This window comes from Monomorium pharaonis, chromosome 7 (genome assembly GCF_013373865.1).
Source record: "Monomorium pharaonis isolate MP-MQ-018 chromosome 7, ASM1337386v2, whole genome shotgun sequence".
Classification (NCBI taxonomy): domain Eukaryota; kingdom Metazoa; phylum Arthropoda; class Insecta; order Hymenoptera; family Formicidae; genus Monomorium; species Monomorium pharaonis.
This window is the reverse complement of record NC_050473.1, coordinates 18,063,666-18,089,402: the sequence shown is the minus strand read 5'-3', so window position 1 is coordinate 18,089,402 and position 25,737 is coordinate 18,063,666. Positions and strand designations below refer to the sequence as shown.

The 25,737-nt window shown below is 43.0% G+C and overlaps 3 protein-coding genes across 4 annotated transcripts; 2 read left to right on the top strand and 1 right to left on the bottom strand.

Moving 5' to 3' along the window:
* The first annotated feature begins 196 nt into the window (after positions 1-196).
* On the top strand, positions 197-3,378 carry LOC105830515 (protein suppressor of hairy wing). Its single transcript, XM_012669881.3, has 2 exons — positions 197-1,056; positions 1,151-3,378. Exon 2 carries the CDS (start codon positions 1,275-1,277, stop codon positions 2,865-2,867), a length of 1,593 nt encoding a protein of 530 aa, XP_012525335.1. The 5' UTR covers positions 197-1,056; positions 1,151-1,274; the 3' UTR covers positions 2,868-3,378.
* LOC105830514 (actin-histidine N-methyltransferase) lies at positions 3,114-25,448 on the bottom strand. The gene is made up of 7 exons (XM_012669880.3): positions 24,480-25,448; positions 23,720-24,211; positions 22,887-23,010; positions 6,627-6,741; positions 6,402-6,554; positions 5,862-6,185; positions 3,114-5,757 (listed from the first exon to the last, which is right to left on the bottom strand). Exons 1-7 carry the CDS (start codon positions 24,604-24,606, stop codon positions 5,632-5,634), a joined length of 1,461 nt encoding a protein of 486 aa, XP_012525334.1. The 5' UTR covers positions 24,607-25,448; the 3' UTR covers positions 3,114-5,631.
* Positions 9,585-22,825, top strand: LOC105830513. Of its 2 annotated transcripts, none has more exons than XM_012669879.3 (2): positions 9,585-10,236; positions 18,976-22,825. In XM_012669879.3, exons 1-2 carry the CDS (start codon positions 10,210-10,212, stop codon positions 22,123-22,125), a joined length of 3,177 nt encoding a protein of 1,058 aa, XP_012525333.2. In that variant the 5' UTR covers positions 9,585-10,209; the 3' UTR covers positions 22,126-22,825. The 2 variants fall into 2 exon arrangements, with proteins under 2 accessions (XP_012525333.2, XP_012525332.2); XM_012669878.3 differs by lacking the exon at positions 9,585-10,236 and adding an exon at positions 12,904-14,513.
* Positions 25,449-25,737: the final 289 nt, after the last annotated feature.

Below are 25,737 nucleotides of genomic sequence, written 5' to 3'. Positions count from 1 at the left end.
AGAGAGAGAGAGAGAGAACGACCAAGAGAAAGAGAAAGAGAGAGGGAGAGAGAATGAGAGAATGAGAGAAAGAAAGACAGAGAAGAGAATGAGAGGGGGAGAGAAGGGGAAGAGAGAGAGAGAACGAGAGGGGAGAGAGAGAGAGAGAAAGAGGAGAGAGAGAAAGAGGAGAGAGAGGAGAGGAGAGGAGAGGAGAGGAGAGGAGAGGAGAGGAGAGAGAAACAGGGAGAAGGAGAGGAAGTGAGAGACTCGCGCTAGAAAGACCCAAGTTCGTTTTAGTGCGACACGCTCGAGAAAAAAATAGCGCGTATTTTATCTCGTAATCCACGGGTGACCCAGCGGGCAGTTAAAAGGAATCGGCGCAAACTGAAAGAAGTCGCGCGGATACCTTCTCCACCACCTTCCCGTCAAACAGGAAGTCCGTTTGAAACGAAACAGGCGAATATCCGGGGCGAACATCGGCACCTGGGTGTGCGTGTGTGCGTATTCGCACGGGGGAAAAAGGAGGAGAGGAGATCACAAGCGAGAGCGCGCATTCTTTCTTTCTTCCTTTCTTCTTTCCTTCCTTCCTTCCTTTCTTCCGCATCGATTCGCGCGGCACCGAGTCGCCGCGGGTCTCCGCTTTATCGAGCCCCTATTCCACATCGAAACCGGAACGCGGCAGCGGAGCCAGCGCGGGCGGCGGTGGTAAGCGCGACGACGCTACGCTACGGCATGGCGAACGGGATCGTTCGCTCTCTCTCGCGCACAGCCGTCCCGAGGAACAGCTGATCCAGCGTTAGCGGAGGATAGACGTGGGGAGACGCCAGGGCCAGGAGGGCAACCCGTCATCGTCATCGTCGTCGGCGTGTTCCCTGAACGAGCGACGAGAGTCTGGTGGGTTGGCACGTCGTGGCCGGGCGTTTCCACGGCCTCCAAGGGGGACGGCGGACGCGACCATGCGGAGTCCGCGGGCGTCCGGATCCCGGAAAAATCGATGCGCGGGGATGCAGCGACGTGACGACGGCGCGTCGTCGTGAGGACGCCCCCTCCCCCCCTTGCCCCGATACACAACACGTGAGTACTCTACGTCGAGCAGTAAGACTGTTTCGGTGCGGGATCTGGCACGTTCTCCTTTCTCACGTTGTCCGCCGTATGGCTGTTTTAACAGGACTTCGCCCGAGGTGCGTTGATTAGGTTATGTCGCGTCTGGCGTCTGGCGGTTGTAAACACGGGTAGCCCGTCGCGTTGTTGTGAGGCAACGTAACCGCAACGTCGTGCAGATAGCAGCGTCGATGAGGCGGCGCGACCTAAGGCGACCCGACAAGATGCTGAAGCTGGACGAGATCGAGGGCGAGCAGCATTCTGTGCCCAGGAGAATGCGGAAGGCTGAGAAGAAGGAGGAGAAGAAGAAGAGGAGCAAGGGCCACCGCAAGAAGAGCAGGCACGCGGGCAGCGGCAGCGGACGCCGCAAGCTGCGAAGCGCCGCCGTGGAGGCTGTGCTCCCGCACAAGGTGGAACCACCGGAGGTAGAGGAGGAGGAGGAGGAGCAGCAGGAGGAGACGACACCGCTAGATCTGTTGTACCTCGCGAAGAATGCCTCTGACGTGTCCTGCAAGATCGAGCCGTCTGTGTCCAGCGAGGACAACTACATCCTGATGCCGCCTCTGGAGACCCTCGAGGACGCGGGAGTAAGGATGGAGGAGCTGCTCGAGCAGAGCATGCACAAGATCTCCAAGAGTCAGAAGAACGGCAGGTGGAAGCACAGCTACAATAAGATGGTATACCTGCGGAAGTGCGCGGCCAACGGGTCGGATCAGCAGCCAGCCGAGCCGGACGAAACCACTGGCCAGAGCACGTCCGAGGAGCACGAGCGTATCCCCAAGATCGAGGATATCGCGTACACGGAGAACGCGGAGAGGATCAAGCGTGACAAGAAGTGGGCGAAGAAGCTGAACCCGCTCTCTTTGCACTACACGGACAAGAAGAGGCCCTACCTGAAGTGTCCTGCGTGCGGCGCTACCTTCTTCAGCCCGAACACGTATCAGAGGCACCTGCTCTCGCACCTACACACCACGGCGGATAGTTACATGTGTAATTTTTGTAATTATGCGAACGTGGAGCCCGGAATGTTGTTCGCTCACTTGACCAAGCATCAGAACCAATGCGAGTCCTGCAACGAGAGCCTCTTGCGCAAGGACAACTACGAGAAGCACTATCAGTGCTCGACCAGTCTGCTCGAGTGCGGCCTGAAGCGCGATCATCACGGCATGTTCGTCTGTGCGGTATGCGAGCTGGTGTTCGACCTCCTGGCGCAGCTTGAGAAGCATTGGTTCAAGCACACCTGCAAGAAGCAGAAGTCGTATCAGTGCAACGAGTGCAGCGGGATGTATGAGAACACTGAGACCCTAAAGAATCACATATGCCTCAAGTGTCCGGTTTGCGGCGAGGTCTACGAGAGCCTCCATCGGCTCAAGATACACACGATGTGGACGAAGCACAACCTCAAGTGTAAGATCTGCTCCTACGAATTTATCCTCTCGATGGATCACGAGAAGCACATGGACCTGCACAGAAAGGTCTATCAGCCCATGAAGGATTACATGCACTGTCTGCGCGCGGTCGATGGCAAGACGTTTCAATGCAACCTGTGCGACAAGATATTTTACGCCTTACCTGCCCTCCTCACGCACCTTACGGAGGACCACAACGTGGGGAACGTGAAGGTAGAGGAAGAGGAGGAGGAGGAGATGGGGGACGATGGTTACGAACTAAAAGGAGACACTATCAATATCGTTGTAGTTCCTGACTTTAAGGATTCCGACAGTTATTACGACACTGAGATCGATTCCCTGCAGCAGGAAACCGATCTCTACGATCCGTCATAAAGGCGAAAAAAAAGTATCGCTCGAGCATCAGCTGTGAAAATAAGAGAGCGGCGAACTTACTCCTACGAACGGTCGTTAGTTTTTACCGTCGAACATCTCGTAATAGTGATACTCAAGTCGGACTATCAAGTAAGAAAAAAAAAACTGATACAATTGTAAGTGCCGTTTATAGATATAATTAATGCGCTATTTTTAAAAGTGTATCGTTTGCTTCAAGATTTTTATATCAATTTATACCACAGAACGTTAATTTTACACAGACATGTTATATTTTTTCTGTTTTTTTTCCTGTTAAGTAAAATGTATCGATGATAATTAAACATATATTAGCAATCCGAAAGTAGATAAGGAAAAAATAGATACGGAACGATTATTGTGAAACGATCGAAATAGCAGATATTTTCTGATGGACTTGGAGAATTCGATTACCTACACTACTTCGCAATGATGTACTGCAAACTATACTGTACTTAAATTACTTAAATAATAAAGCATAAATATTGCATTAATATTGATTGATACTTTTTATCAATCAATGATAGTAGATCGCTGAGTGTGTTTTAAAGTTGCGTTTTAACAGATTAGGTAAAGTGGATGATAAACAATTTTAATTTAATTTAATGTCGCTACTGAGACATGAACAAAAGATTTTTAATTTAATCATCAATATGACACAAAGCCTGATCTTTCTGTTGCTGATACTTTTTTATTGACGATAAAACTTCTGCCTGACTAATTGTATGGCGAAGAAATGACAAGAAATATTTCGATAGAATGTAATATTGTATTTCACCAATCAAGCTATTTTTGTATTTGGATAATTTCACGTGTAGTATAGCTTTTGATGTACATCAGTGCGACATAACATGATCGAATTCTCTATATATGATAACGTCTCGGAAAATTTAGGAACATGTACAGATAAACAATTGTTCACAGTTAGTGATTATGATTCTAATTTTTTTGCAAAAGTAACTTCGAAAGAGTATGATGTGGTGCTCGATGGGTTTTACGAAGCTACTTTTCTTTGGTCCACAATTCATTGTATTTGTTAGCGTGTTAAAGGAACACATTTACAAAATTTTATCATTACATATATATATATATGTAGATTTATATATTATATTATGCGTAGTATTTATTAAGTTTTCTTTCGCGAAATATGAAAATAAAGTTTGAGCTTTTGGAATTCTGAGTTTTTTTCATAACATTCTGTTGTCAACACATGGTTAAATTGAATTATTGACTATCTATATTTGATGATATATGAAGTGCAATGTGATATAAATTTAATTTGTGAATATAAATTTAATTTTATAAATAATTTATTAACATATTAGATATAATATATATATATATAATTTTTCGTTTATAACTATATGTAAGTACGTTATATCTTTTATTTTTATTTAATATAAAAAATTTCGTTTATACGCTTTTATTTTCTGCTGTGTTCCTAAGTTTTCCGAATGTCACTCTGCAGATTATAAATACGGAATAAATACAAATTAAATTTGTAATGTAAATACATTCCGCTGTCACACATAACGCTCACTTTACGCGGATTATTCATTCTTCAAAAAATTGCATCACAGATGCAGTGAATTTTCTTACAATCCCTAAGGTAAAGGTATAATCATAGACTTTACTAAGTCTATGAGTATAGCATACCGATTACATCATGAGTTTTAATCTCATTCGTGTATGTTACGTTTATGTCAAACAATGTAATGTTTATGTAATATTTTAATTATTCCTATATTGAAATATATTTAAAAAAGCGATATTCCGAGCTATCAGTCCTGCTGTAGCCTGATCATAGCGTCTCGCGTTACAATTAGCTTCATTAATTTTAATTAATTTCGATACGTGAAATCTGGCATTTTCGTGAGATCTAATCAGCGTGAGACGCGCAACATCTTTTTCGCGTAAAGATTTATACAGTAACATGAGAATCACAAGGAGCTAAACGCGATGGTATTTATAACGCATAATAAATACTCTCGGAAACATCTCGCAGGGTTGTATTTACGCGGGTCGTTCAAATTCACTCGTGCGTCAGGAAATATTTTGCGGCATATGTAAAAATTTAAAATGTCATAGGCCTACGCTATTACAATTTCACATCAAGAATTTCAGCTGTTATGTATTCATCCTAAAAAATAAATGTTCATTAACAATATTCTCTTTTTATGAATATCATTTTTTTATGTTATATATCAAAGCGAAACAAGTAAAACGTCAATTTTCTAGTAGTCCTAGATTGGACTCATTCGATCTCTTTCATTCTCTCTACCGATCAGCATTTGATTGGTATGCAATTTTAGAAAGAACAAATGCGGAGAAGTTTGAAAGTTTCCCCATTTTACGAAAACAAGAATTAAGATGTTGCTGAGCACACACAGTTATACAATTACATTATATATCACGTAGACGTATACATATAATCGTCGATCATTCATATAATTCTCAGTGCATTTTACAATGCGATTTTTTAATATAATTAATACACACGCACACGTCGACCATAAAGAGGTTTGCGTATTGAACAAATGATAAATATAACGCTTTATTACATATTATTCGTCTACTTTTATATATATATCTATATATATATATATATATATATATATATATATATATTTTACTTTTATATTTGAAATCGTCATTTTCGAAATATTGTAAAAATAAAGTTGGTTTTTCTCTCGAGATACTTTTAGTCACAAGTATATGTTCGATATCCCCGCCAAAACCACAGCCGATTTCAAGCCTTTATCCACTGCTCCACGTATTCGAGCGCGCCCGAAAGAATTCTCTTTTCCGTGACTCTCAATTGAACCGCCATCCTTTTCATCTGCGGTAACGTAGTCTCCAATAATTCTAGATCCTCCTGCAAAAGAGAGAGGGAAATGTAGATTCGTGTTGATTAACCGCTCGCGCGATCGATAGGGAAGGCCAGAGAGTAGAGGCGCAAGCGTCAGATTTCACTTTCACCTTCAGTGTTGTCGGATAATTAGCGATTAAAAGCTGCAGCCTGGTCAGTAAAAATTTTCTGACATTCTCCTCGACGACCGTCTCCAACGCGCAGTCCACGTGCTTCAGGTCGAAGACCTTGTCCGAGCGTAACCAATGCGCGAGCTCGGCTTTTCGCATACTGAACACTCGCAGGAAGGCCAATAGAGTGTCAGAGATGGGCTCCGTACCGGGTTTCAATAAAAATTCTCCCACTGACGGCAAATCCAGTTTACTCAACAGCTCTATTCGCTCCTTTTGAAGGGAATCCGCTTTGCTAATCCCGAGACGAAGCTTAAACCCGTCCTGCGAATTGCAACATATCTTTGTAAATAATGTATAAAGATGCGCATTGTGAAATTCTTCGTTCTCCGCTACAGATTCCTCGAGTGATCGAACGAGTTGATTTTTTTTTTTTAGCGAAGATACAAATAAACATTAATCACAGTTTCAAGTTTCAATGTTAAACTTTTTAATAATTAAGACTCACGTTTCTTTTCTTTAAATACAAAATATACGTACGTGCTCGTTATCTACGCAGACGAAGCCCGAGTGCACGAAGAAATCGGAGTTGGTCCTCGGCCCGTAACTTATGAACACCTGTTCCCCTTTCTTGAAATCTCTCAGCGCGTAGCACTCGCAGCGGTCCGAGGTCCCGTTGAAGTCCGTCGTAATCTATGGTAATGACAGAAAACTCATTGCTCATCCGCGCGCGCTGTGCTCGTCAACTATTTTTCCGTGACTTACCCTTCCGTTCTCGTGATTGCACATATCCCACATCGGGATTAAAGCGTGTATCATGCGCGAGCCATCCGGACTCGGGACCAGGTTCTGCCTCGTCATCACCGTGGAGACCGCCCAGCTGAAAAATTCATTCGACGTTAGAGTACGTGGCCGTTTCGCCGTAGCCGTCTCCATTGGAGACTTCTCAGTTTCGGTTTCACGGGTCTTTCATTAACTAAAAATAATCCAATTGCAAGCCTCTCCGGATTCCCGACTCGAGGTGAAATCTGCCGTCTATCAAAAGTCGCCGTTACGACGAATGCACAGTGCGTACCCCGCGTCAATCCCCGGAGCGTGAAGCGCTTTCGCCTTCGGGGCGAAATTGAGGAAGAACATTGTTAACTCGCCGCGAGCAAGCGGCTGCTTTTCGGACAAGAACTTGACCCAGAATCCCGGAAATGAACATGTAAAGAGGATTCATTGCCGCATCCGTCCGACGAGGCGGACTTTCTCTCTCTCTCTCTTTCTCTTTCTCTTTTCGTCCGTCTGGAGAAACGCGCATTTCTCATCGTCACCGTCGCGCGTCCTCCACGTGGGAGATGCTCGCGTGTTACTCTCGTTCAACCGATGATTTCCTCGTTTGCGTGCATATAATAAGATCCATACGCGCCTACACTGTCGTCTGCACCGGCGATTGCGTGATCGAGCTCTTCCTCGTGCAGAAGAAATTAATTACGGTAAACCGTGTCAAGCTAATGATGCCTGATAAATATTCATTGCCCGCCGACGGATACGGCCGTTTCTCGAATCAAATTCAGCGTTTTAGACGGCTTTAGAATTCAAAAATAATCAGAGAGCTCATTGCGTCTAAGTTGTCTTAATCTTATTAGAAAATAAAAATTATAATTATGCTGAATTGAAAAAGCGTCAACTCGCAGGTGTAGGAACCTTTCCGATACATATTTTTATATGTATAACTTTCCACGGTTACTTGGCGCGACTCAAATGTTTCATAGAGCAATTTTAATTACTTATTTATTAACACGGAATTTTTTCTTAAATGCAGATTTAAATGGAAACAAGTTCTTCAATTCGTAATGTAATTAAATTTGTGCGCGCACTTTGCCTCGAGGTCTCGGAACCGTTTTCGGCGTTCATTAGCAGCCACCGCGGGATTGATTCGAACGGGAAAAAGTCAACGACCCTGCGCGAAATATTTAGATCCGATTGGGCCCGTAAGGAACAGGTTTTTGCTTGCCGGCGGTGCAGTTTCTCCGTGATATACCGCAAAATGATACACGTCATCCACTCTGGCAAGCCACCGTAATCTATTACGCGCCCCTCGCGCGGAAAAAAAAACCTAGGGATAATCAATAGACGGAGAGTCGTGTCGCAATGATAATCGGAAATAAAATTATTCGCGAGGAAAAACTTTCTTCGCGGTATAAGCGGTAACAACGGAAAATCATCTTCGCCGCAACACGCCTCAATGCCGCCGCCGCCGTCGCCGGTTCGCCGCCTCTTACGATAAAGAGAATAAAATTTCACGGTCCGTTGACACGGCGCGCCGCTGCGTTTATATAGCACTCGAGTTCGTAATTTCGTGTAACTTCTGGGAGTCGCGCGCGAAGCGTGTCCTGCCTGGTGCATGCAACACAAGAAACTGCACGAGAGATTGCTCGTGCGTTAAAAAGCAATGATAGCACGCGCGCGCCGCGCTCTGGAGAAATAAATTTTCGAAAAAGAATTTTGATGAAACCGTGAGATTTCGCGCCCGACACGCTTCGCAGTTCGGTGTTGCAAGAGGATCGCAGTTTAGCGCGAAGTCTCGTTCTGTATGTATATATATATATTTTTTTCTCTTTCCTATGCGAAATCGTAACGTAATGCGAGAAAATAATCGAGTAATAACGTGGCTTTGTCTTGTGTGTACGTTGGAAAAAAAAGTTTGGTAACAACGAGGCTTTGCTCAACGTTTGATTAACATAATCAAGTACTTAATAATATTAGTAACTAAAAATATAATAACAGGTGACGCAATTAAAACGTTTCGCAGAGTAGTCTTAATTATGTGTTAACATGGATTTTCTTTCTTAATGGAATACGTTCGTTCAATTTGCAGTTCAGTTTCGCTAAACGGTTACTAAATATTTGGTCGCGTCGGCTGAACATTCCATCCGAGACTATTTCCTCAAAACCGGGAATAACTGGTCATCTAAGCTAGAAAAGCTTCCGCTCTTCAAGTTTCCGTACACAAATTGCCGTCGCGAATGCAAACGCGCGCGCGGTTGCGAAGAGCGCGGCGTCTCGTTCTCCTCGGGCATCCTCGAGATGTTAATCGCGATGCGCTAGGAAGACCGGATTTGTCATGAAAGTTCGGATCCGTGTGAAAGTGCGCGAGGCAGCGGCAGCGCGCGGGCTGGCTCTCTTTACGAGCTCCTCGGCTCTCTCGCGGACAGCCGAGATATGTACGCGAGAGTTAGCGAAGCGCGCGTTCTCTAATGTTCCCTCGGCCCGAGGAAAGGCCCGCTCCTCCTCTTCCAATCGCCCTCACCGCGCGTATTTGCATAGCGAGAGCACATTCGCGTATTATGTGCGTGCGCGCTATGAATGCGATCACGCGTGTCTTTCGCGTTCACCAACGTGACGCTACACAACTGTATGTTCATTAACAATAACCGGTGAACGTGATTTATTTCATGCGCAAACGTTTCTGGCACTTGCCGCTGGTTTTTCCCGCGCTGGCCAGGCAAGATTTACGATAAAGAGATTTGTTGTGTGGTATCCGTGACGCTTTAAAATATTTACTAACGCGCATTGTATAATAATAATACAATGGAAATATAATTACACTCTATTGCTACATATATATGGTATATATTTAAATTAATAATCCACTAATTATAATTTAAAAAAATATAATTATATGTATTTATAAATAACAATAAACATACAACCAATCTATATATGATTATTAAAATAATTAAAATAATAGGGTGTAAATAATTAACTCTCAATAAATATATAATAACTAATAAAATTATCATTAGCTAACAATATGAATATATCGTACATGAAAGATCTTTCATAAGAATCCTATTTATATTTGTATGAATGACGTATTTGTATTGTTAACTTGATCAGCTTAAATAAGTTGCTAACAAGTATCCGAGTTAGTGGGACACGACTACGTCAATGCTGGTGAAGATTAACATGTATATCTATGCAGATAGGAAAGGTTGCCTAAGTATTCATAATGCGGAATTGACGGGTGTATAAGTAAATACGTATTTCATCATGATATGCGCGGCAAAGTCTATAATAACGTGTAATATAAGTTAATAGGGACAAGGAACATTGCAGGACAGAATTCCCGTGTTGGAAATCTTGAGCTGCCAACGTGGCGTTTCGCAGTAGTCATTAATCAACGTTAATTCGATACGTGCTTGCGTACAGTGCACGCTTTCGCGGTGGCGTTTACGTATCAACGTGATAAAAAAAAAACCATCGGAATATAAACTAGATCGTTGGAAACCGGATATCTGAAAAGCACGAAAGTTATTCCGTTTGAAAGTCAATTCCAACATATCTCTCAACACTTTTCCAGATGGGAGACCGGACGATACAAAAAAAGGTTTCAAATTACATTTCTATTCAACAATCATTGCTTTACATGTAATTTCATCTTCTTTAAAAAAATTTGAATCTCAAATTTCAACAAAACATTGTATTTTTATTTCAATATTATAATAATCATCTAAAAAGCACAATGTAATATTTTGATATTAATATTATATGTTTAAATAATATTATTTACAATTCTAATTCACACTGAAGATATTTTCTATCCGATATCTTCTCCGTTCAACTCATCTCGTATTACTACTGAGTAATGAGAATATTTTTCTTGATGAAGCTATAAAAAATTCTTTACGTAAACAAATTATGTCTATTCAACGTTTTGTAATCACATTTGAATACTTTACATTCTGAAAAGCTAGAGATTCTTGAAAACAATTCTTTTTTTCTACGTACTTGATTGAGAAAATTGCGTGAAAAGTCTGCAGATGCAAAATAAGGGATATCTCTCAACGAGAGAAAAAGACACGCACGTCGTCCACCGCACGTTTTTCTTACATCGACACGTTAGATTGGAAAGTACCATCGCGCGCTGGTATCATCCTTGTGGGTTACGAGAACACGGGGGTTTCATTGGACGCACGGTAAACTAAAGCGATCGCTATTATTTCCAGCGTGAAACGTGTCCGAGGCCGGTCGGTCGAACGGTCAGATCCTTCGCCATGGCGCAGCACGCTCGGTTATCGCGTAGAAAGTATATGCATAGAGAAGATCTCACGATCTCCGATTCATCGCGCGACCTTCCCACGTGCGCTCGAGTGTGCAACCATCCCCGATGTGCCATTAGTGAGGCCCGTATATCAACGGATCTATAATTGAAGCTTATTTCCCAAATATCGAGTACCGAGTCTGAACGTTCGAAATAGGGATCATCGTCTTTCGTGTACCTTAAGATTTAATGTATTAATTATACTTAATAACTGTAATAAGATTTTATGTTACGGAACCTGAGAGGAAAGTGAGATCCGTAGAGGATTGAAGGTTTTCTTACAAAAATTTAACGAGTCTATTTTTCTTCAATCTGGATTATGGTGCAAAATCATTCTCTATCAGTAACGTCACATCGTGAACGCAATTTTGTTCTAACGAAAATCAAACACAAAACAAGAAATATAAATATAAATAGAAAATATAACATTCATGAGAACTAAACGAAGTCCAGGGATTTTTTAAACTTTTTTTTAAAGGGGTCTTCAAAAAATATTAATTAAAGTCTAGAATTTTAATTTTACATCTTATATGTCTAGAGAAAAATTACCATATTTATACAAAGAGAATAATGTAAAAGGATGTTTTCGTTAATTTGTAAAATTTGGTAAATTTTTTTCCTTAAAATGGATTCTTTCGAAATATAAATCAAAATCTACAACTTCATTCTTATTATACATCTGAAAAAAATTACTCTGTTTACATAATAATGATTTGAAGATAGATGTTTTATGGTTCCGGAAAATTTACTTTTTGTAAGAAATCAATTGTATGTCAAATTCTATTTAGTATCTTAGACTCGTGTAAAGCAAACCTAAGACAATGGAGCCGATGACTATCTACCTCGCAACGAATTGCAAAAGAACCGCATCGTCATTACATCCTTGTCCTCGTCGTTATATCGTCATCGTTTCACCGTGGTTCATTAGCGACGAACTCGCGACAGCCGTTCTCATCTCCGTCGGGAAACCCTCGTTAATTTCACTCGGTCGCGTTACGTGTTATAACCGCGAGCTATCCGCGTGTTATAACTAGCTGCATAATGCGATAATTGAAACAAACTTTTCGCGAGAAATAACGGATTCACACGCAAGCACCTGCGAGAAACGAGAGATTTCGTTGGTCGTGACGAGTTCTTCCCGCGTAACAGTAACCTAAGAATTATGGAAAAGAAATTGTTTGTTACTTTAATAATTTGCTGTTTTCAGCCCGTGAAAGTACAAGGTAAAAATATATACGGGAGGCCGAGTGAAATAGTTCAGTACATAAAAGGAAGACGATAAATGTCACGTAGACGCTGAACTTCTGCCGACATTAAAGGCTCGCGAGACGCAGAATGATAATTCTTAGGAAATTATCACGAATTTCGTTGGCAAAAGGTATCATTTTAAAAAGAGGAGAAAGGAGGAGAAACCACGTCTATTACAAGTATTGTCTACGTAAATTACGCGTAAAAGGACAGTTTGCACAGTCTATTGTTGCAAACGATCGGCACACTTTTCTATTTTGTGCTCGCGTTTACCGATCGTAATATATGTAATGACGTGCATTATTATATACACTACAAAACGCACGATACGATTTCCCTGCTTCTCCAATCGCGCGGGGAATTACCCCGGCCATATATTTAATAATACGCAAATTACGTTAAGCCTCAATGGCGAGTAAACGCATCGCGTGCACGTTACCGCGCGAAATATCCGCGATTCGCGTAGTTTATTGCTGTGCACGTTCAAGTACGCGGAGATATGGCCGCGAAGGGTCATAAAATCCCGCGATCGAAGGTGACAGATATATACACGGAAAGAATTTTCTCTTAAAAGTTACCCTGAAAATCGTGGTAAACTGAAAACTGTAGGACAACGTAAACCTTGAAGAATTTTACTATACTTCTAACAAAATTCACTAAAACTTTGCTCAATTTTATTAAAATTTTAGTAAAAGTATAATAAAATTCTTCAAGGTTTACGTTGTCTCACAATTACCACGATTTTCGTGGTAATTTTTAAAACAAAATTCTCTCCGTGTACGAGCGCGTTTGCGTTAACAAGGTATTCGCGTCGAGGCTGTTTAACGACTTCCTCCCCCGTCGCGAATTCTTCCCTCGGAAAGTCGCCGTTTCCGAGCGGTCAACGAGCAACAGACGAAGTCGGTAATGAAGACGGCGGCAATTAAGGTAAACAGGCTGTCGATTCTTAACGGCCGCATCTGCACGCGCAATTACATTTCTCTCATTTGCCAACGACGCGCTTACTCAATCGTTATCCTCGCATCGTAATTCTAACGGCCGGCGTTTTCCATCCGATATCGGATTTCCAGTAACAAGCTTGCGTATCCGCGCGAAGAAAACGGTTTACGGCTCTCGAGCGATCGCGCTAATGATATTTATTTATTTATTCACTTCGACGCCCGGGTCCGTTCGATCTACTCTACTGGATATCCTCTACAGAACTGCACTTTCTCCGGCGCGTCCACCTTCTTCCCTTTTTTTTTTTCGCGACGCTCGCCGCGCTGAAATAACATTCGCTTCCCAATTTGGGATAGCGAAGTCTATACCACGTCGCGGCTCCTCGCCGATCGCTCGACGATGCGGCGATCGTCCTCTCGGAATTCATCCCGTCGTCGTTCCGGAGCGAGCGATCGCGGGTATAGGCAGCGACGACGGTAGAGGAGGACTCTTTTACTCCTCTCGAGTTTCACCGGCTTACTTAGGAGCGCGCGCGGAGAAAAGCGACGTCAGTTCGCAGGGGCGATTCGCGGCGAGAGCGCGGACGAGCGGTCTATCTTGTCTGTCTGTCTGTCTGTGCCCGCGAAAGTTTCGCATCTCTCGTGAGCGAGAAGAGAAAGAAAGACACACACACACACACACACGATTCGAAAATGGAGTACGCGTCCGCGGATCGCGACGTCCTGGGCGCGCGGTGACCGATTAGAAGGCTCCTCTGACACGAGAGTGGAAAAAAAAAAGAGGGTGAAGAGGGTGCAAAGAAAAAAAGTCGTTCCGTTCCAAAAGCGAGCATCGCCAGGGAATAAAGAGAGTGCTAACACGATGGATTAGAAACGTCGACGTGCGAGCTGATACGCCGGGCCAATTAGCAATTATCTTGGTGCGAGGATAATTACGAGGAAAGTTAATTACGGAGATTATCCGACTACCTTCGCGCTCCGACCTCCGTGGCTCGCGAGATCGGAGATTCAACGGGGGGAATTCCCCGAGCGGGTTTTCTCGAGCTCGCGGCTCGCCTGCATGGTTCCTGAGGGAGTCCTGGGCCTGTGCAACCGGAAGAACGTGATCTTCGTTATTCTGTGCGCCGCGGTGATCTACGTGCACTTCGTCGCGACGAAGAGCGACGAGACAAAGTGCCGCGGCGACAGGGGATCGCGGGGGTGTCGCGAGGACCAGGCATTGAGGTTCCTGATCGCCCTGTAACTATGCGGAGGGTGCTCCCCGTTCTCGCGCTCATCGCATTCGCGTGTGACGTGTCGCGCGTGGGCCCGCTGGTCCACGGTGATCCCGTGAGGAAGCCGGAAGCTGCGGGACGGAGCGGCGACCACGAGTATCAGGTAACCGCGAGAGAAGCGTCGTTCTTGCCGCGCTGATGAGCACTCGGTACGAACCTGCGGCGAGATAATGTGGCGTTCCTTCGAATAGGCGTAGAAATCTTTCGTCGCAAATAATACGGATGATTCAAACGGAGGAATCGTCGGGAGATCGACAAGACTGATTAAACAAAAATAAACATGAATGTAAATTATTTATATTTAATAATACATTTAATAAGTAGTAATATAAATATAAATTTTACATTTATGTTTATTCCAAATTGAATTTGAAAGGCATTGTATTATTTTAAAAAATAGAAACTTGTGCCGTGCACAATATTAATTATAAAATAGAGGCTTCCGAGAGTTTTTCATTGTATTAGGAAGTGACGTAGATCTTTCAAGAATTTCATCAATTTTAGCGTGAACTTTCTGGAGTAGACGCAACCAGGTGAACAACTCGTTTATCTTACTTATCCGGCCACGGGGCCGAAAGTCATACCTCTGACGCTTTTAACCGGTCGTGTTTTTTTTTTTTTTTACAAAAACTGGTAGGTTGCGTGTGACATTTCTACCGACATTCGTCACGCGAACGATTCCGAGTCGAATGATTCTAAGCCGAGCATAAATAAAGGTATACGCACGTAGTATGTCCCGATTGCAAAATAATCGTGACGTCCGTGGGTGACAGGTTCAACCACAAGTTCCGCTGTAATTATGTTCATTAGGCGTCGTTAAACTTGAGCGATTGAAATTAAGCGAGAGTTGTCAAGAGCCCTTTTAATTCACGCGCTAGTGCTAAAAAAACTTGACAGAACGTGTTCTGTGATGTTTTTATAGTCACAATAATTTTAAATAGTTTTATTGTACTTTACGCAGACTCTTTATACAATATTATTCTCTGTAATAACTTCACACTGAGAATAACGTATGATACTTGTAAATATTTTTGCATAGTAAAACAATTATAGTCAGGCCTATCAGTTTTATAATATAGTTTTATTATAATATTATATAATAATTGCATCCTTATAATAAATGCTTATAATAATTTTGTACAATTTATTATATTAAAACTCCATTTTGGTTATGGTAATCATAAATTTGCTTTGATTATGGTAATTGATTGATTATGGTAATCATAAACCAGTATTATGATTATGAGAATTTCAATATAGTTTAAACAAACTATAATTTACATTGTTGAATGACTATAAAAATATGATTGAGTCCAAAAATGACTATAAATTACAGTGACATTATACAACTTATGCAATGGTGTGCTTTTCACGAAACAATTCTACATAGACTATAAGCCTACATTAAAACGATTTCTTCTACAAAATATTGAATAAAATAATTTCAATATTCACTTAATTTAATAAAACAGAATTTTAATTTTTTAAATATTTAACATTACCAAATAGTTTTTCATTATTATGTTTAATAGAATTTAATTATCGTTGATTATATTAACGGACTATTTAATTGCCGTTATTTGACATTTGGAAATTCTTCCGTTTGATTTTTCATCACTACAAAATTTATAAAGTAGACTTTTCTATGCATTATTCATCTTCCACTTTAAACATTAAACTCTTGGCAAATAAGATTCACCGAAGCGTAAAATCACTGAAACTAGCTTCCGATCCCCCGTGAGCACGAAAACTGTCGACACCTCAACATCGAAACGCGCCTCATTTTTTTTCTACCGTTTATAACTGCAGGGAAAGTGCATGGATTTCCGAGCAGCCTCGTTGTATCCTGCTTGTATCTCTCCTATAACTACTGTTATATTTCGCGAAATCGTCTCTCAGGGCGCTTTTTCTCGCGGAATTTTTCGTCGACGCGCCTGGCCGCGAGATCGACGCGCTGCGACGAGAAAACTCGCGCGTGAACCGTGAGAGAAAGAGAAAGCTGGTACCGCGCGCGGAAAGTTCGAGACTTTACGAGCGTTTTGTCGCGTATTTCTCGCCGTATTTCCCCGATCTCGGGGCTGAAGGCGAAGAACAAATATCCGCCGATAGTCCGGCTTTCTGTGACAGAAAGAGGGAAGAGAGGAAAACGAAAAATGTACTCGTCCAGTAATAAAAAGCGCTGGGCAAGTTCTCTCCCTCTCTCTCTCTCTCTCCCTCCCCAAGAGAAAACGTGCAATTATAAATTCAATTCAGTTCATACATTGCGAATGAGATAAGAAGATAGATTTTTGCGTGATGATACAGCGCGATGGAACGCCGGAGCTGTATATAGAAAAAAAAAAAAAAAAATTCCGAAGCGCGCCTCCTCCGACGGTCGCCGGCTCTCGCGACGAGTCGCGTAAATTACTCTCCCGCGATTTCCGTTGCTCGCGGCGGGAGTAATTGCGAATAATTTCCCACGTGGTTCTTCGCGAATATGCGAGATCGGACCGTGGAAAATGGGAACGCGCGCGCCGCGGGATCCTTTTTTTTTGCGCGCGCGCGCGGCGAGAAAGCGAAGTGAAAATCATCCGCGAAAGCACGGAACTTTGTATTAATGAAATTACGAAATGCCTTAATATAACGCTAATGAGCCGATTGAGCTAACGCCCGCTTATGAAACGGCACAATGGCTCGCTTATGCTCGGTCTGTTTTTCGCCTGATGCACGGACACTTTAACAGCGTAACGGTAACTTAACGAGGCTGCCGTCGGACAAAATAATTAAATAAATCGCTGATATAGTTGTAAATTAAATGTAGGTGCAAACAAAAAAAATTTAATCAACGCATAAACGCGTGAACAATTGCGATTCATACGCGATTCAATCGTTTCGCCCATTGTGAGCAAATAGTAGTCTGAAATACTTTGCGGGGGCTTCGACAACGAATTAATTCGTCTACGAGAAAATGATTTCTGCGAAACGAGAACGGAAAAGCGGAATCTTCGGGCGAAGAGAATCGCACGCGGCTCTCTATTTTTCGCGCATTCTCACGCGCGCGCGCGCGTCCGGATTGCGAAAGTAAAAGCGGGAACTCCGCCGAATCTCCTTTCAGCATGAAGAAGATCCTGACGAATAATCGAGAGTGGGAGACGTGCGCAAGACCCGGTGCTCGCGACGCGTGCTTCCGCGACGCGCATGCTGTCAGCTCGCGGAGCACGATTTTTCAACGAAAATACGGTAAACGTGAAGATCGAGTTTCCCGAAACCCAGCGGTCGTCCTCTCAATTTAGAATCTTTCGCGAGCAAACGGCACGAAACCTGACTCCTCCACCGATCTCCGAGTGGACTTATCTTTAAATTTTAGAGCGCAAAGATTCATAAACGAAGAGAAAGATTTTTTTAGATTTAATAAACACAGTTTTGTTCGACAATTCCAGAGTATACATTTCTTATTTTTAATAAATTTCTCGAGGTCACACATTATTCCACAATTACCAGATTTTGAGAGTAAATTTTAAGAGAAAATTCTCTCCGTGTATAAAATTGAAATAATCGAACAAAACTGTTTATTAATCTAAAGAAATCTTTCTCTCTGTGAAGAAACTGATTTCCCGGACGTGATCATTACATATTAATGAACGAACGAGAAAATTTATTCCTACATAAGAAACAATATTTCTGCCGCGGAATATTAAAGTTATCCAAATAGAAAAATAAGAAAGTAATAAAATCTTTATTAAACGATGGTATCATGTACCTCATATATAATCGCGAGTCATAATCGCGAGAGCGATTTAATTTAATTGAAAAATGCAATCTTTCCGGTGGAGGATCGGCTCGCCATTTATGGTAAACGTTTCGTGATCGTACTTGTAAAGCAAGATTTGCAAAGTTTGCATTGCAAACGCCTCAAATACTTTCTATCGTTATGGTCGTTGGCCTTTACCGTCGCTCGCAACCGTATGCCTCGTTTAACAACGATTTTCCGCGTGAATTGTGACGAATCGCAATCTGCCGAAGTTTAATTTCATCCCTGCGAGCGAATTCAATAAGCGACAAAAATCGCAGCTAATTCATAAGATTCACAAAGAGACCAATTGATTTCTCGCGTTAACGTTACACATTACTGAACGAATCGGGAAACTCGTTCCGACGTGGGAAACAATATCTCTGTCGCGGAAATATTAGAATTAAACCCAAATGAAAAAATATGTAATTAATCATTAATAATCTTAATTAAATGATAGTATTATGTACCTAATGCATCATGGTTACGCTACATAACATCCTGTGCCGTCAAAGCTGGTTTAATATGTTTAAATATAAACCTATAAATATGAAATATGAACATATATAAATATATAAACGTTCATGCGTTCAGTTAGCACTTATAGATTAAATTACAAAAACTATCAAGATATGATTTAAAGGTTTTAAAAAATTAAAAATAACAAACGACACGTAAAGAAATTTAAAAATAAAAACAAAAGATGATAGAAATAGATATACCGATTGTTCTAGTGTTATAATTCATTAATAAAACTCATTGGAGGATTCCTAAAGAATTTTTTTTTTTCTTTCAGACGAAACCGCGTGGACAGCACGACAACGACGGGGAGGTGCTGCAGAGTCCCGCGGAGGATCGCGAGGAGCGGTCGAGCGAGCCTCCGCCGGTAGGCAAATGGAGAAGCAACGGCGAGGCCCTCGAGCCAAAGTGGCGCGACGGGGACTCCGTGCCGCTGCTACCGTTCTCGCAGTACCGGTCCTACGCGAGGGACGACGAGGTCGAGGATGCCGCCGAGCAGGCCGCCGCCCCGGAGACATCGAGTCGTCGACCGTTCAAGTACGCGCTCGATCAACCGGATCGTCCCCGAGGGAATCCGCCGCCGGCCAGGCGATTTCAGTCCCGGGACGACTATCGGGGACGAGACTACGAGGAGCCCGAGGACGAGGATTATCCGCGCAGGCGGCGCCGTCCGTTGAAGAGTCCGCAGAGTCCGACGTTCTACGAGGAGACGATCGACGGCGCGGAGAGCAGTGACGTGAAACGCGGTCGTAACATCATCATCGACGGCCCATCGTCGTCGTCGTCGTTGTCGTTGAACGAACGAGAGGCCACCTGGAGGTATCGCGAGGCCTTCCAGGCGCGTCCCAACGAGTACGAGCAGGAGTTCAGCGACGAGGAGTACCTGCGGCCCAGGCCGAGGAAGAGGCGACCGCCGCAGAATTACGAATTCGCGCTGGCGAACGAGGCGACCCCCGACAACGACGGGGACGGGGAGCCGAGAGACGCGTCCTCTCGTCGTTCGCCGAAGCGAGGCGACGACGTGAGTCCGCCGGCGGAATCGTCGTCGTCGTCGTCGTCGACGGACAGAGAGCGGGAGAACGCGCTCGAGCTCAAGTCGCTCCTCAAGATGCAGCAGGAGGAGGGCTCCAGCCTGTCGGAGATACTGCAGCGCAGAAACCTGACTCTGAACGACCTGCTGAGGGGCAAGGCTGACGTGATCAACGCCCTCAAGTCGAAGATCGAGGCCGAGGACGAGTCCGACGAGTACATCGAGGAGATGTCGAGGGTGATGTCCGACTCGTTGATGAAGCTCGCCGCGACGGTGACGCCGCCCTGGGGCTTCGCGCGATCGTCCAGCACGATGACGTCGACGACGACGGCCTTGAACACGGTTCAAGGTGGTACCACCAGCTCGGTGTCCCAGACGACGACGGCCGCCATGAAGAACGAGACCACGACGAGGAGTCCCGAGGAGAAACCCGCGAACGACACGAATCGCGCGTTTAAGGAGGAAGACTTGAAGGAGGACGTCGAGAAGCCGACGCAATCACACGATTCCCCGTGGCTGAGAGCTCCGACGACTCCGCTGACGCTCTCGACGGTGATCACCACGTCGCCGTCGCCGCCGCCGGTCGTGGTGAACTCCGCCGAGTACTTCCTGAACGACGACGGCAACGTGGAGTCGAGCGCGAGCGACCGTGCGACGAGGCTCGAGAACCTCGATGAGGACGAGATCATGGAGTTCTCGGACTTCACGGACTTCAAGAAGGGAAAGGGCCCGGCGGCGGCCTGGACGAGCGAGAGGATCGTCTCGCAGCAGGCGCCCCGCGACACCGAGTCCACCTTGAGCATCGAGCAAATTCTCAAGCCCACGGAGCGGACCAAGCTGAAGGCGAGAGGTCGTGAGAATCACGATCGGGTTACCGACGACGCCAGCGGTAACAGTGATGGAAAAGCGATTCAACAGATCGACGGTCAATCGGTTCCTATCGTCGTGAAGGATCACAGCACGTTCGTCGAGACCGAGTATCAGGGCGACACTACGAAACTTGAAAACGGGAGACGAAGTAAGACGAAGAGTCACTCGAGTCTGAACCCTGACCCCGCTGCTGCTTCGGGTCAGACCGAGAATCCGACTGACGATAGAGACCAGCTGGGCGACAAGAATCACTCGGCCGAGTATCATCAGGTGACACGACCGACGTCGGACGCGAGTCCTCGGTACGAGGACGTCATCTCCGAGATCGAGCCGGAGGCGCGGGCGGAGATCTTCGAGCTGTTCGCGTCCGGCTCGGCCGGCAAGCGACTGGAGCGTCTTCTCAAGTCGAGGAACATGAGCGTGGAGGAGCTGATAGCCCTGCGCCAAAGGGGCTCCAGCAAGGTCCACCTGACGGAGGTGTCGCGGCTGAAGATGTCCCAACCGAAGAATCATCAAACTACGGAAACCTTCAACGCGAACAACGGTGAGATTATCATACCGCTCTTGCCCGTGGGCAGCAGCTCCGACGAACGGGGTTTCGGCGGGGATGAGACAATCTCGGAGAGGGAAGAGGCGAAGCAAGAGGCGGATGAGACGATGAATCGATTCAAAGACATCATGAGCTACCTACACGATCCATTCTTCGACAGGAACGCGGAGAACATGTCGAGGCTGCTGGACCAGGCGCTTGAGCGCGAGAGAAACACAGCGAGGGGAACGACGTACTCGGAAAACGACACGCTGAACGACGAGGAGCGAACCGACGAGCTGGAGAATTCCCGTCGAACGGTGCAGATCGTCGATCTACTAACGACGTTCGGCTCTCTGCCCTTCGCAAGGGACGTGCAGCGGCAGTTCGAAGCCGAAGTCGAGAACGAACGCGAACCAAAGACGAGGCTACCGATGGACAACGATAACGCGAGTGTAGTGGTGATCGACGAAAAGGCGGAGAAGAGCTCCCGATCGGGCAACTCCAGTAAATTCCACGCCGGATACGTCGAGGAGGTCGTGAGGGAGGAACCGTCGGACACCGTCGACGTAAGGACGACGGTGTACGGCGAGACGGCGGTGAGCAGCACCAGAGACGGCGGAGAGGAGAAGAAGACCCTGTCGAGGGTGAAGCCGAGCATAATTGCGAGCGGCGCGATCCTGGGCGTGACGATCGTCGTGTTCCTGGCGATCTTTATCGTCTGCCGGATTCGGCAGAAGCAAAAGTACATGTACAGAAACACGTTCTCCCGCGCGGTGTTCCAGGGCCCGGTTATGGCAGCGAGGAAGCTGTCGAACTCCAGCAGCCTGAGCGCCGTGATGGTGAATGTTGTCGCCACGTCGACGACCAAAAGGCCCACGGAGAGAACGCAGGAGACGCAGGAGGCCGTGGAGGATTTCGACGGCAGGAGCGACATGGACAACGACTCGTTAGACGCGAACGACAGTTGGGAGACGATACCCGATTATGCGAAGTAACTCGTTGCCGGCACAGCTGCACGATTAGCCTGTTAGTTTGGTGCAGAAGGTTGTCATACATCAGCCTTGTTTATTAAGTGAAACTTAAATAAAATTGTGCCAGTTATTAATTTCACTGCAGTAACATTTACTTTGAACAAAATGGTTGCCATTAAGATTTTAATACCGATTTTCGATTTGTTTCTCAATCTTATTTTCAAAACAAATTAATTATTGAAAACAAAAGGTAATTAAGACACACGTGTAAACCTTTTGCGCCAATCTAATAGAAAACTGCCAGTATTTTCGCATACTTATCAAGGATGAGTTATATCGAAGGCTGATTGAATATCTTTAGTGAAAGCTACATCGATTGTTAAGTTACTCATCGCGTTATTTTACTGAGAATGAAGTAAAACCAGTTCCACAGATGTATATATGTACTTCTTTAAATTAATCATCCGACAGTAATTACGAAAAAATTATAAAATTGCAATTAACATTGTAGTTAAATTGCAATTAACATTGCAGTTAAATTAAATTTTTCAAATTGGATTTTTTTAGTGCAATAAATGAGCGTCTTCATTATAAAATTGTTAAACTATTTTGCTGAACTTACACGTGTAGAATATAAAACGCGTATTTATTTATAGGTTTATACATATATGTATATTAATGTAAGAGTTAAATTTTATATATAAAATTGTAAATTTTATTCAAATTTTGATTTATTATTTTCTATCCTTACTTAAAATTAATTACTTACCAATCTAATTACTTACCAATATTTTTCGTAAGTAAAAACGTCTTTAAGTATCGCTGAGACGGCGTTGTTGGTATTTTGAAACACTTTGTTAAAGTAAGAATACTGTCTCGCGATGTTTCGACATTGTTTCAGTGCAGCCTCTGCATAAAAATAAAGAATATAAATCTAAGAATATAAAAACTAAAGATTATAAATTTCAAACTATAAACTAAAGTGCAATATAAATTTACTAATATAAAATTAAAGGAATATTATCACTTTTAAGTTTCAAAAATTGATTATTTTTTTAGGTATTTTGTATTAGTTTAAATCTTCTGGCAATTATTTATAAATCTCTATGGACGTGTAAAAAAATATCATTTTACCTACTTAGCATGATTTAAAATTATCAGAAATGATAAAAAAAATAGATTAAAGGTAAGTTACTTGTAAAAGGTTTTATTAACATATAAACTATCTTCAATATTTTTAATGAGTTTTTAGAATCATTCTTTTTTAATTATTGTCTCACGATAATTCATCTAATTTTAATCAAATTAAATCTTTTTAGAAAATAAATCTTCTCTCTTTCTCTTATTATTTTTATAAAAATCATTTTTTTACTTGGTTGTAATTCAAATAAGAACTATAGATTAACATTTCTTGAATTTTTTAATCATTTCCGATAATTTTAAATCATGCTATGTAGGTAAAATGGTACTTTTTTACACGTCTATAGAGATTTATAAATAATTGCCAAAAAAATATTTTCTAATGGTTGTAAAAAAAATTGCAAAGAACGTTTAAACATCAAACATCTTTTCTATAAAACAATGCAAAATAAGATTTATAAAACAAATCCTTACATACCTAACGTAGGACTGCCTTTTAGCTCAATCATGTCATTAGTCTTCATGTATAAAACTGTATTATAACTACTTGGAAGCATATCCAAGTAAGGCTTCCACTTGGAGTTCTCCTTGTATCGCTCTATGAGAAGCGCTATGGCCAGTGCCACCTGCGGCATATGCTGTATCAATGGATCATTTTGCAGAACTGTCAACTCTGATGCTGCGGTATAAGTGCTAAAGATAAGTGTCCTGGGTATTTCCAGGATCAACTGGCTCTCGATGAAATCGGTTTCTGCTTTCAATCCCAGCTCGTATCCTGGAAATTCAGCGATGCTCAGGCCATCCACCCGTGCCCCATTCTCCGTCAACCAATTTATAAATGGTCCAATCCCCTGGGATCGCTGGGACGATTCCGTCTTCATCTCCTCCAGGCGTTTAACCTTCAGCAGAACTTGCGATATATCCAAGTAGTTGTTCCATGACTGTGTCACGTACGCTGGGTTGCTGCTCACTGTAAACGCACCAAAAATAGCATGTAAAAACAAATAATTCTCTCCGCTCTTTATGGAATAGCCTCCAACAGAGTCAAATGTGCAGTAAAATATATATAAAAAATCCTTGATGTATATTCAGCTTATCTCTAGTTTTAGATTCCCAATCAATTATAATCTAACTTATTTATTCGTAATCAAAGCGATAGGAAATCAATCTTTCATGGGGAAAACGCGTGGATTTTTCTCTGATACGCCGGGAAAGTGTCGAAGGGCTGGGGTACTCACGATGAAAGAGTTTCTCGCACAGAGCATTAAGCTCGTTCCTCTTCGCCGCGGACAAGTGCCTCTGCTGCTGCGGTGACGGGCCCGGTTGTTTACCCCTGGACGTAGGATGAGCCTTTTTCCTGCCCATTTTTGTCTACTATCTCACGGCGCTCTCGTGGCGGCGGCTCCCCCTCGCATTCAGATGCATTATAGTGCGTAACGCGCGGCGCCCACGGCGACCACCAGCGAGAATAAACAATTTTCGCCGCAACGAAAATAGAACAGTACGGGCGATCGGCGTGCGAAGACGGCTTGCCGAGTGTCGTAATTCACGGGCGACATAACCTCCAAGAGGCGCGTGAGCGCGCGATCCACGATCGTGCCGCGCCGCACTCTATTGATTTTCCCCCGATTTCTACCCCCCCTCCCCCGGGGGCCACCTACTTTTCGCGGTTACTTTTCGGCAGGATCGGCCCTCGATCATTCGCTGTCATTTGCGTTTCCAAAACGCTGAGGATAATCCCTAGATACAGTACTCATCATCAGGAACGACGCAATTTCGACGCCTCCACTGCGCACTTGTTACGCAAACATTTATGATAATTATACAACAAATTTAATCGACATAAATCAATGTACATACGAAATATATCAATTCGATTTCGAAATTATTTATCATGCTTTACACCTGTAATGTATCCGTTCAAACAGAATTATATTTTTGAAAAGAATACATGGAATTATGAATAAAAACGAAACGTTATATGCTATATACATTATGGAATTATAAAATAAAATTTCATATATAATTTTATGATCTGTTTCGTTTATCTTGTATCATGTACGAATTGTGTATAAGTATATACTACATAGATACATAAATATATATAAATATTATATAGATAAACGGAGCGTATAAAAAGATCTATACATATGTGTATTTGAATGTATATTTTATATATATGTATATATATATATATATATATATATATATACTCTTTCGTTAATTATGTATATATATATATTTAATTAAAAGAAAAAAATAAATTTTTCGTAATTTTCATAAACATTTAACGTTTACAAATCATATTAATGTAAAAGTTGTCTTTCTGTTACACAAATTTAATTTGTTAACATAAAATCCACTTAACATAAAAACATAATAAAATATAGTAAATACTTGAATTTTCACGCTGCAAAGCAAAAAAATAAATTCATAAAATATTCATAAGATATAAATAAAAACTATACATGGTCCAACAAAAAAGTAATTTGTATT

What these genes read in the sequence shown, in the direction of transcription:
- LOC105830515 (XM_012669881.3), top strand. Translation starts at nt 1,275, where the DNA reads ATGAGGCGGCGCGACCTAAGGCGACCCGACAAGATGCTGAAGCTGGAC.
- LOC105830513 (XM_012669878.3), top strand. Translation starts at nt 14,382, where the DNA reads ATGCGGAGGGTGCTCCCCGTTCTCGCGCTCATCGCATTCGCGTGTGAC. An exon ending in GCGGCGACCACGAGTATCAG is followed by an intron (nt 14,514 to 18,975) that starts GTAACCGCGAGA and finishes TTTTTCTTTCAG; the next exon opens with ACGAAACCGCGTGGACAGCA.
- LOC105830514 (XM_012669880.3), bottom strand. Translation starts at nt 24,606, where the DNA reads ATGGGCAGGAAAAAGGCTCATCCTACGTCCAGGGGTAAACAACCGGGC. An exon ending in GTGCGAGAAACTCTTTCATC is followed by an intron (nt 24,212 to 24,479) that starts GTGAGTACCCCA and finishes GTGCGTTTACAG; the next exon opens with TGAGCAGCAACCCAGCGTAC. An exon ending in AAAAGGCAGTCCTACGTTAG is followed by an intron (nt 23,011 to 23,719) that starts GTATGTAAGGAT and finishes ATTTTTATGCAG; the next exon opens with AGGCTGCACTGAAACAATGT.